Source organism: Podarcis melisellensis (genome assembly GCF_964234715.1).
Source record: "Podarcis melisellensis genome assembly, chromosome: 10".
Taxonomy (NCBI): Eukaryota; Metazoa; Chordata; class Lepidosauria; order Squamata; family Lacertidae; genus Podarcis; species Podarcis melisellensis.
This window is the reverse complement of record NC_138542.1, coordinates 74,139,573-74,150,937: the sequence shown is the minus strand read 5'-3', so window position 1 is coordinate 74,150,937 and position 11,365 is coordinate 74,139,573. Positions and strand designations below refer to the sequence as shown.

The 11,365-nt window shown below is 47.2% G+C and overlaps 1 protein-coding gene across 1 annotated transcript; it reads left to right on the top strand.

The window, feature by feature from the left end:
* Positions 1–180: 180 nt before the first annotated feature.
* Positions 181–9,869, top strand: LOC309378836 (uncharacterized protein). The gene is made up of 5 exons (XM_081927543.1): positions 181–361; positions 2,191–2,346; positions 4,173–4,274; positions 7,669–7,794; positions 9,428–9,869. Exons 2-5 carry the CDS (start codon positions 2,191–2,193, stop codon positions 9,569–9,571), a joined length of 528 nt encoding a protein of 175 aa, XP_081783669.1. The 5' UTR covers positions 181–361; the 3' UTR covers positions 9,572–9,869.
* Positions 9,870–11,365: the final 1,496 nt, after the last annotated feature.

The window sequence follows — 11,365 nt, the reverse complement described above, 5'->3', positions numbered from 1 at the left end:
CCGGGCCTTCGCCCCACCCACCGGGCCCCGGCCCGCCCAATCGCCTCTCCGTCGCTTGGACGGCCCCTTCCAGGCTCCTTTCGCTCTCATTCGCCGCGCGGTTCTCCTTGATTGGCCTCTCGCGGCGTCAACGGAGCTGCTGACGGAGAGGTGGGCGCGGCCTTGGTGAGACCCCACCCCGCAACCCCGCGGCCAATCCGGAGCCGCCGCTCCAGACCCGCCTCTGGAGCAGGGGGCCAATCACAGCGGTCAGGGAGAAGGGAAGCCTAGGCGCGGGAGACACGCGTTCGAGTGCTTGTGGGAACGCGCAGGCGGGTCGGGGTCGGGCTTGGGGGCTCCAGCCAAGCTTCTGGGACTGACGGTGGGTTCAGCTTCTGCAACCCCAGTGCTTGAGATATAGAGCATGCGGTGAGGTGGGGGGTTAGGGCCGGGTTGAGGTTGGACCAGGCCCTCAGCTCCTGAAGGTAATGGGGCCCTTTCTATGTCCAGCTGTCCTTTGGCAACAACAAATTGGCGCTGTTTTTTGTGTTGAATATATGCTCTATGGTCATTGATGGGCCTAATAGGTATCTCAAGCCATTTGCACATCACAAAAGATGTATTTTAGCAAAGTAATTGTTCAACTGAAATACAATTAAGAAGAAGTGAATAATGAATAGTTAAATAACTTAACATGATTTTTTATTCATAACAAACTTAATAATGCATACACATGGGCATTTGGCAATAACAAAAGTTCCTTTGGAAACACAATTTACAAAGACTCGTAATCTAGTCTCTAGAAACTTGCTATGACATGAAATAATAATTGCTGTAAATATATAATGCAAACTACTTTGTTGCTGTTGTTTAGTCGTGTCCGACTCCTCGTGACCCCCTGGACCAGAGCATGCCAGGCACTCCTGCCTTCCACTACCTCCCTCAGTTTGGTCAAACTCATGTTGGCCGCTTCGAGAATGCCATCCAACCATCTCGTCCTCTGCCGTCCCCTTCTCCTTGTGCCCTCCATCTTTCCCAACATCAGGGTCTTTCCCAGGGAGTCTTTTCTCCTGAGGTGGCCAAAGTCTTGGAGCCTCAGCTTCAGGATCCGTCCTTCCAGTGAGCACTCAGGGCTGATTTCCTTCAGAATGGAGAGGTTTGATCTTCTTGCAGTCCATGGGACTCTCAAGAGTCTCCTCCAGCACCAGAATTCAAAAGCATCAATTCTTCGGCAATCAGCCTTCTTTATGGTCCAGCTCTCACTTCCGTACATCACTACTGGGAAAACCATGCAAACTACAAATTTTTATAAATAGCAGAATGTAGGCACCCTCTATATAGAAATGAGCAAACAAGGGATATTTTAGGGAGCAGGCTATCAGGCGGGGTCACAAAGGAAAGTCTTCCACAACATAGTGCATAGTTTGGACTCTGGAACTCCCTGCCACAGGAGCCAGTGACAACTATCAATTCTGATTGCTTTCAAAGAGGATTAGACAAATTCATGGAGGAGGAGAGGGCTATTCAGGCCCTATGCTCTGAGGCAGCCATGCTCCTGAGTCCTAGTTTCTGGAAGCTGCAGGAGGGGAGAATTGCTCTTGCACTCGGATCCTGCTTCCGGTTTTCCCACAGGCATCTGTTCAGCCACTATGAGAGCCAGATGCTGGACTAGATGAGGCCCCTTTGGCCCAATCCAGCAGCATCTTTTTAGGTTCTTAGATTTAGACAAACAGAAGCAGAGCAATGCTGGTGATGGGGGTGTTAAAATGTGTCTGGAATGGGTCACGTTTATCCATAAAGTCCTACCTCACGTTTCTGTTCCTTGGGTGTCTGTTTTTAACTTTTTGATGGCTTTATGTTATGGTTTTATGGTTTTATTGCTGTAAACCGCTTTGATATATTTTTCTTTTATAATATAGCAGTATTCAAGTCTTTTTTTATATACAAATTCTTCCCCCTGAGGTTCCTAAGGTTCGTAGCCAGAGGGGGAATTTGCCAAACTCACATGCCTTGGGGCAACAGAGAAAGTGACCAGCAACCCTGCATACAATGAGAGAATTCTCTGCAATGCTGGTTCCATGGCAGACCTGTGGTTTCGGTAGTGAGGACACCTTGGTGTGCAAGGATTTGCAAAGAGTTTCCCAGGAGCTTGAAAGCACCTGCACTGGATAATCTTATTTGCCTCTTTTGAACTTCGCTGTTTTCTTCCAGATGCCTGCAAACGTGGAGATCAAGGCGCGGGTTCGGGACCGGGCTGAGCTACTAAGGAACGCTGAGCGGCTGAGCGGATCCCCAGGCTGTGTCATTCTTCAAACAGACACTTTTTTTCCTGCCCCCAACGGGCGACTCAAACTTCGGGACTTCAGGGTGAGTGAGCCAACACAGATGGGGGTCTTTCTGTGCTTAGATGGAGGGTGTCTCTGAACTCTGATAATCTGCTTCTTTGTCTAGTCAGAGCATTGGTTCTCAGAATAAAAATTAGCAATACATGGGAAAACAAAAAGGAACAACTCCTAGCAGTGCTTGAACATGAATCATTCCCAAAATAGAATTATAACCGAGCCTCTTACGTATGTACCTTAAATATGCATACATACTCAATGAGAGGTGTGAGTGAGCTTGCTTTTTTGCCGGATAATCTCATTTATATTAGGTCTAATTTGAGACAAATAAACTCTCTCCATCTACACATAGAAGCCTTTCTCTTTTCTAATCTTTCAGATTGGTCAGAGTTGAAAATCCCTGTTCACAACAATATGACATGGAGAACTGTAGAAGAATGCTATCCTATACTACATCTAAATATTTGAATCTTTCTTATTCTTGACTCTCCCTGCCACACCAATGTGGCACTCCACTCCCTTTGAGAACCACTGGGTCAGACGATAGAGAGGATTGTTTTGCCTGTGCCTATTGCACACACGTAAACATCTCTTTTTATTGCCCCACCCACTTTTGCCTCTGGCTCCACCCACCATTGACACACGGCCCTTGAGTTTAAGACGGGTTCCCAGCCCTGGCCTTGAACTTGAACTGCTGCCCGATTTCCCCTGCTTTATTAGACTGACCTCACAAGCGAGCTGTCAGCCTCCAGGAGACCAAAGCTCAAACTCTGCGGGTGGGTGGATAAATTATTAGACAGGAAATCTATCGTCAGTCCAAGGGTGAGGCCATTCTGGAGTTCTCTTAGCTCAGAACTAGGCAGCGGTCGAAGTCAAGAGCCTGATAACCATCTCTAGTAGTACTTTAAATCCCTTCTCAAGGATCCTTTCAGTTTCCAGAGTGCTTTGTGGACTCGTATGATTTTTCTTCCCAAAGATCTTGTGAGAAAGAGGCCAGTACCCATTTTTACAGGTGGTGAGCTGAAAAATCTCCATCCCTTTTAGGTAGTGGTGATTGAAAAGCCACATTGGCAAGAGAAAGAAGGTCTTGTAGTAAGGTTAAAGCTTACTGGGAAATGATGCATAATGAATTGAAAAGGATATTTAAAACAAACTTTGTAGAAAAACACCAGAAGCTTTTCTTTTGGGAATTATAAAGACAGAACTACCTAAAAGGTATAGAAATTTATTTATGTATGCGACAACAGCAGCAAGAATGTCACTTGCCCAAAAGTGGAAAGAAGCAAAAGAATGGATACAAAAACCTAGGGAATATGCAAAAATGGTGAAACTTACCGGAAGAATAGGAAATCAAGATAACAAACTGTTTATAAAAGAATGGAAATGGTTTGTTGAATATTTACAAACACACTGTAAACAGATAAGAACATAGGCAGGAGTATTGCAATAACCTGCAGTTTTATAAGAATATATATTTAAAGTAGATGAATAGATGACTAAGTTAATTTGGAATATGCAGAAAATATAAAAAATAAATTTAAGGAACTGCAGAAAGAGGGGGAAGGAAGAAATGTTAAAATGATTGTAGATTTATTGAAGTGCATAAAATTGAAAATTATAAATAAAAAGAAAAGAAAAGCCACATTTGCAAAAATGAGATTATAATAATAATTTTATTATTTATACACCGCCCTGGAGGGGGAGGGAATCCATTTGTGGACGGTGCAGGGTGGAAAGAGGGTCCTACTTCACATCTGATGAATAAAAATGGCCATACCATGAACTTCCTTTCCTCTCGGGGAGGCGGCTGTTTCATCTCCTATGGGCTGACGCCAAATCTTCTCTTCCCAGGACGGCCGTGGGCAGCTGGTCTTCTACAACCGCCCTGACGCCGAAGGCCCCAAGCTCTCACATTATGCCATCTCACCCACGGATGATCCCACCGGGCTTACGGTAATTCCTTCTGGGGTGGGAGCTGTTTCTCGCTGTGCTTTCTAAGGGCTCCTGGATGCTGCCCAGCAGACCACCTGGATGGGAACTCCCTCATAATAATTTATTATTTATATCCCCCCCATCTGGCTGGGTTTCCCCATCCACTCTGGGCGGCTTCCAACAGAATATTAAAATACAATAACCTATTAAACATAAAAAGCTTCCCTAAACAGGGCTGCCTTCAGATGTCTTCTAAAAGTCTGGTAGTTCTTCTTCTCTTTGACATCTGGTGGGAGGGCGTTCCACAGGGTGGGCACCACCACCGAGAAGGCCCTTTGCCTGGTTCCCTGTAACCTCACTTCTCGCAGGGAGGGAACCGCCAGAAGGCCCTCGGCGCAGGACCTCAGTGTCCGGGCTGAATGATGGGGGTGGAGACACTCCTTCAGGTATACTGGACCGAGGCCATTTAGGGCTTTAAAGGTCAGCACCAACACTTTGAATTGTGATCGGAAACGTCCTGTGAGCCAATGTAGGTCTTTCAAGTCCAGTGTTATGTGGTCTCGCAACCACTCCCAATCACCAGTCTAGCCGCCACATTCTGGATTAGTTGTAGTTTCTGGGTCACCTTCAAAGGTAGCCCCACATAGAGCTCATTGCAGTAGTCCAAGCGGGAAATAACTCTGGCGAGACAGTATGTGGGCAGATAGGGTCTCAGCCTGCGTACCAGATGGAGCTGGTAGACAGTTGCCCTGGATACAGAATTTACTTCCACCTCCATGGACCATAAAGAAGGCTGATCGCCGAAGAATGGATGCTTTTGAATTCTGGTGCTGGAGGAGACTCTTGAGAGTCCCATGGACTGCAAGAAGATCAAACCTCTCCATTCTGAAGGAAATCAGCCCTGAGTGCTCACTGGAAGGACAGATCCTGAAGCCGAGGCTCCAAGACTTTGGCCGCCTGATGAGAAGAGTCCAAAATGACTCCCAGGCTGCGCACCTGGTTCTTCAGAGGCACAGTTACCCCATTCAGGAGTGTCTCCCCTTCTCTTGGAAGCTGTGCTCTTCCCATCCTGCCTCTTGAGGACAGTCAGAGGCTGTTCTTTTTGCACAGGACCTGCGTAAGAAGAGCCTAGTTTCTGAAATCAGAAACAAGGAAGAACAGAGTTTCAATAAAGAATGGAGGAAATATATAACTTACCTTGGAGACTGCTATAAACAGTTGAGCTCTTGAGGATTTGAATAACACTTGTAACAAGAACTAGGAATACATTGGATATTAAAAAGTTGGAGTGACTTGAAATATGCAGCGGGAGGGGTGGGGGAAGTCCACAGATTTGGTTGAATGTTCGCTTATCTTTTTACTGTTCATGATTTTGGATGCAAATTTTAATTTGTAAAACCATGATGTATGGAAGTGAGAGCTGGACCATAAAGAAGGCTGATCGCCAAAGAATTGATGCTTTTGAATTGTGGTGCTGGAGGAGACTCTTGAGAGTCCCATGGACTGCAAGAAGATCAAACACATCCATTCTGAAGGAAATCAGCCCTGAGAGCTCACTGGAAGGACAGATCCTGAAGCTGAGGCTCCAAGACTTTGGCCACCTCATGAGAAGAGAAGACTCCCTGGAAAAGACCCTAGTGTTGAGAAAGATGGAGGGCACAAGGAGAAGGGGACGACGGAGGACTAGATGGTGGGACAGTGTTCTCGAAGAGCAGCATGAGTTTGACCAAACTGTGGGAAGCAGTGGAAGACAGGAGTGCCTGGCATGCTCTGGTCCAGGGGGTCACGAAGAGGCGGACATGACTAAACAACTAAACAACATACTGCGCATAAGAAGAGCCTGCTGGATCAGGCCAAGGGCCCAACTAGTCCAGTGTCCTGTTCTTGCAACCAGATGCCTGAGCACAAGAGCCCTCTCCCGTCCCGTGGTTTCCAGAATCATTGCTACCTCCAACCGTGGAGGCAGAACATAACCACCAATGCCTGGTAGCCATCAAGAGCCCTCTCCTCCTCCATGAATTTGTCCATTCCTCTTTTAAAGCCATCCAAGTTGGTGGCCATCCCTGCCTCCTGTGGCAGGGAGTTCCATAGTTTAGCTTCTGCTTTGCATGAAGAAGGACTTCCTTTTCTCTGTCCTGAATCTTCCATCATTCAGGGTCCTTGGATGTCCACCAGTCCTAGTGTGAGGAGAGAGGAAGAACAGCTTTTCTCTATCCCATTTCCACGCTATGCATAACTTTATAAATGTCTATTGTGTTTTATATACAGTGGTACCTCGGGTTACATATGCTTCAGGTTACATACACTTCAGGTTACAGACTCCGCTAACCCAGAAATAGTACCTCGGGTTAAGAACTTTGCTTCAGGATGAGAACAGAAATCGTGCTCCGGCGGCGTGGTGGCAGCAGGAAGCCCCATTAGCTAAAGTGGTGCTTCAGGTTAAGAATAGTTTCAGGTTAAGAACGGACCTCCAGAACGAATTAAGTACTCAACCGAAGGTACCACTGTACAGTGGTCCCTTGGTTCTCAAACTTTAATCTGTTCCGGAAGTCTGTTCCGAAACCAAAGCGTTCCTAAACCAAGGTGTGCTTTCCCATAGAAAGTAATGCAAAACGGATTAATCCATTCCAGACTTTTAAAAACAACCCCTAAAACAGCAATTTAATGTGAATTTGACTATCTAATGAGACCATTGATTCATAAAATGAAAGCAATAATCAATGTACTGTACAATAAAATAAATAAGACAGTATTGTAGATGATAAAAAATAAAATTAATTTTTTTTCTTACCTGCACTGATGATAGTCATTGTTTCCGGAGTCACACAATCAATCAACCAATCAGTAACTGAACTGGGTTCCACACAGTCACAAAAACAAATTAACCGAAAAAGCTTCAAAAACAAAAACACAAAATAAATAGCAAAAACAAAAGCACCTAACTTAATCCATTCTGGAAGCCGGTTCAACTTCCGAAATGTTCGAAAACAGAGGCACAGCTTCTGATTTCTGGGGCCCCGGAAACAATAGCCGACAGCCGCATCGGACCTTTGGCTTCCGAAAAGTGTTCCAAAACCTGAACACTTCCTTCCGAATTTTCGGCATTTGAGAACCAAGGTACCACTATAATTGTAAACTGCTTTGGGCGCCTTAGTAGAAAGGCGGGATATGAACCCAGTGAAGAATAATGCTGCCCCTGACCTCTGATTGGCAGCTGCTGTCCTAGGCCTGAGATGCAGAGAAGGGGAGCCCTTTCCCAGCTCTCCTCCCTTGAGAGCCTTTGAACCAGGGTCTGAACTCAGGTTCTTCCATGTGGCATGCACAGGCTGGTTTTAACCTGGTGGAGAACCTGATATGTGCATGTGTGAATGCTGCTCTCCCTCTGCCTGACCCCCACTTGGTCTTCCCCTTGCAGGCTGTGCTGTCCCAGGCCCTTGGGGTGCAGGGGACGGTGAAGAAGGAGCGGCGCCTCTACCTGGTGGGCCAGACCCGTGTCCATGTGGACCGCGTGGAAGGGCTGGGCGACTTCATGGAGCTGGAGGTGAGGGTAGCTGGGGGTGCGTAGCACCTTTGGGAATCTTTCCAACGGACTTCCCAGGTGCTAGGTCAGCTGGCGGATGTGAAATTTGGCCCTGGAGGGAGGCATTGCTCAGACAAGAGGCTTAGGAGTTGAGACCGAAGGCAGGATTTGGCCTGGAGAAAGGAGCGAAGCGGGATAAAGGCCCAGTGGGATCTGCTTGCACCAGGGGAGAGGAATCTGGTCAAGGTAGCAGATCCAAGGGGAGGTGGAAGAAATCTAGGCAGGTCAGGGGGACTGAACAGAAGTGCAGTCAGAGTTCTTCCAGCTTTTTTTGGCAAGGGATGCGAGGAAACTGGAAGCCAAGAAACCAAATGAAACAGTCTTGCTAAATTGGGTTCTAGTTATGGAGTTGGGCAGAGTGAGGGGGAAAGGTATTTGATCCCCTGCTAAATTTGCCCGTTTGCCCTCTGACGAAGAAATGACCAGTCCATAATTTTAATGGTAGCTTTATTGTAGCTGTGAGAGACAGAATAACAGCAGGAAAAACCCCAGAAACCCAGAAGACAAAAGTCAGAGATTGGTGTGCATTAAAATGAGTGAAATAAGTATTTGATCCCTTTGCAAAAGATGACTTAGTACATGGTGGCAAAACCCTGTTGGCAATTACTGAGGTCAGATGTTTCTTATAGGTGGCCACCAGGTTTGCACACATCTCAGGAGGTGTTTTGTCCCACTCCTCTTTGCAGATCCTCTCCAAGTCAGTAAGATTTCGAGGCTGATGTGTAGCTACTCAAACCTTCAGCTCCCTCCACAGATTTTCGATGGGATTAAGGTCTGGAGACTGGCTAGGCCAGTCCAGGACCTTAATGTGCTGCTTCTTGAGCCACTCCTTTGTTGCCTTGGCCGTGTCTTTTGGGTCCTTGGCATGCTGGAATACCCATCCTCGACCCATTTTCAATGCCCTGGCTGAGAGAGGGAAGGAGGTGCTCACCCAAGATTTGACGATACATGGACCCGTCCATCGTCCCTTCAGTGCGGTGAAGGTGTCCTGTCCCCTTAGCAGAAAACACCCCCAAATCATATGTCCCCCTCCATGTTTGACGGTGGCAGTGGCGTAGCGTGGGGGGGCAGGGGGGGCCGGCTGTACCGGGCGCAACATCTGGGGGGCGCACTCGCAGCTCTCTGCCCCCTGCTAAAATCCATGGGTTAGGGGGCGCAAATTACTTGCCTTGCCCCGGGTGCTGACAACCCACGCTAGGCCACTGGACGATGGTGTTCTTGGGGTCATAGGCACCATTCCTCCTCCTCCAAACACAGCAAGTTGCATTGATGCCAAAGAGCTCGATTCTAGTTTTCTAGCTTTCAGCTTTCAAAAGCAAGAACCGATAACTTGGGTGGCTTTAAAAGAGGGTTGGAGAAATTCATGGAGGGGGAGAGGGATGGTGATGGCTACAAGCCAGGCGAGCTAGACTCTGCCTCCATGGCTGGAGGCAGTAAATGCTTCTGAATTCCAGAGCTGCTCTTGTGCTCAAACCGTGCTTGTGGCTTTGCCTTTGGGGTATCTGGTTGGCCACCATGAGAACAAGATGGTGGACTGGAAGGGCCCTTGTCCTGGCCCAGCCAGCTCTTCTTAGGTTCTCTTCCATCCCCGTAGGTGGTTCTTCAGGAGCAACAGAGCCCCCAGGATGGTGAAGACGTGGCCCGGCAGCTGATGAAGGAGCTGGGCGTTCGCCAGGAGGACCTTCTGGCAGGAGCCTACCTGGACCTCCTGCTGGCGGGAGGAGAGCCTCGCCCCTGACGCTGGACCTTCCTGGCCCATTGGAAGGTCCTCTTTCGGGATTGTGTCTCCTTATCTGCTAGATAAACAAATCAAAACGCAACAGGTGCAAGAAGGGATGGAAACTGAGCTTGGCTCAGCAGAGAAGGTGGCTTCTTTTCACATCTGCAGTTCATCTCACCTCCGTGGTCCAGACTTGCTCTTAAATAAAGTCAAAAATCTACTCCAGCTTCAAATGAATTGAAAAGCCCAGAGCTCATAGCTGTGTTGCCTTTTATATTGCGACTCATGCAACACGTTGGCGATGAATATGCACACAACAATACAATTGTAATATACACAGAACAATACAATACAATATAATACAATACAATAGAATACAATACAGAACAATTCTGAGAAAAATACAAAATATTAAACAAAGCCGCAGAGACTTGTGAACTACCCAGCCTAAAACGAACTTATAATGTCTGGTTTCAATAGATTTTTCAAATGCTTAACTCAGTCTTTTAGATAAGTTCATGAAGATACCAACAAAAGGTAAGTTCGGTGTCATTCACAATACTGAGAGATGCTAGTGGAGTTGTAGATAGATGTTAATAAAATTGTAGACAATGAAGTTGTAGACGACAGGGTACCGGTGTTTTGCACCTGTTTTGCCCTGGCAGTCCAAGTACCGTATTTTTCACACCATAGGACACAGTTTTTCCGCCTTCAAAACTAAGGGGAAAAGTCTGTGCGTCCTATGGAGCGAATGCGGGGGGAGGCAAGCAGGAAAAGCCCCCAAGAGCCACACACAAGCTTCGCACGGCTCTTGCGGGATTTTCCCCTGGATGGAGAAGGGACTGACTCCCTCCTCTAGAAAAGCCTTGCACAATCTCCAGCCGCGGGAAGCTACGCAAGGCTAAAGAGGAAGCCCGGGCAGCGAGCGCAATCCATCACGGTCACTGCCCAGGCTTCCTCTTTTGCCTAGCACACCTCTCCAGCCGCGGGTGGCTGTGCGAGGCTAAAGAAGCCAACTTTTTAAAAATCTCTCTATCTCTACCTCTTTTTCTTTTTCCGTCCTTTCTCCACCCCCTTCTTTTCCTCTGGATCAGTGTTTTTATCTAGATTAACGTTTTAGTTTGGAGGGGGGAATATTATAAAAAATATTATAATTCCCCCCCCTTGATTTCCCCCTCTAAAAACTAGGTGCGTCCTGTGGTGCGGTGCGTCCAATAGAGCGAAAAATACGGTAATCAAGAGGCCGCTGTTCGCCCCCAATGGGGCCCTTTTACTGGGGCTTGCAGGTAGCACACTCACACGGTAGTTTTCCGGGCTTCTTCAGTGGTCTAATCTCAAAATCTTGATATGTATGTTAATACTCAGTCTTATAGAGAATACTCTTTCTTGGCTTAAACTTAAGAGACTGATTTGCTTAGTGTATCAAGACTGAGAGAACTTACCTTTTGAATTTTTCTCAGAAGGTTGATAAAGTATGTATAATTGTTCTGTGCATATTAATCGCCAACGTGTTGCATGAGTCGCACTACTATCAGCAGCACACGTTGCATTTTTCTAGCAGTGTTGCCTTTTGTGGCCAGAATGTCCCTTGGATTTAGCCTCCCTGCCCCACCCCCAATATACTAGCAGCCCAGGCGATTCTGTTGGGCAGCAGCAGCAGTGCTGGGGCATGAAAAGTGGCATCACGCAACCCTAGAGTCCTCTGTGGCATTTCAAGGGCACCCAGAGTGCACCACCCAGGCCCCAGCAAAATGCCTCTGCTGAAACATATCTGAGAATGTGAGTTCATCACAATAAACCTGTTTATCATGA

Excerpts from the sequence above, each read along its gene's own strand:
- LOC309378836 (XM_081927543.1), top strand. The coding sequence starts at position 2,191 with ATGCCTGCAAACGTGGAGATCAAGGCGCGGGTTCGGGACCGGGCTGAG. Across the intron at positions 4,275-7,668 it reads ATGATCCCACCGGGCTTACG|GCTGTGCTGTCCCAGGCCCT; the intron begins GTAATTCCTTCT and ends TTCCCCTTGCAG. Across the intron at positions 7,795-9,427 it reads GCGACTTCATGGAGCTGGAG|GTGGTTCTTCAGGAGCAACA; the intron begins GTGAGGGTAGCT and ends CCATCCCCGTAG.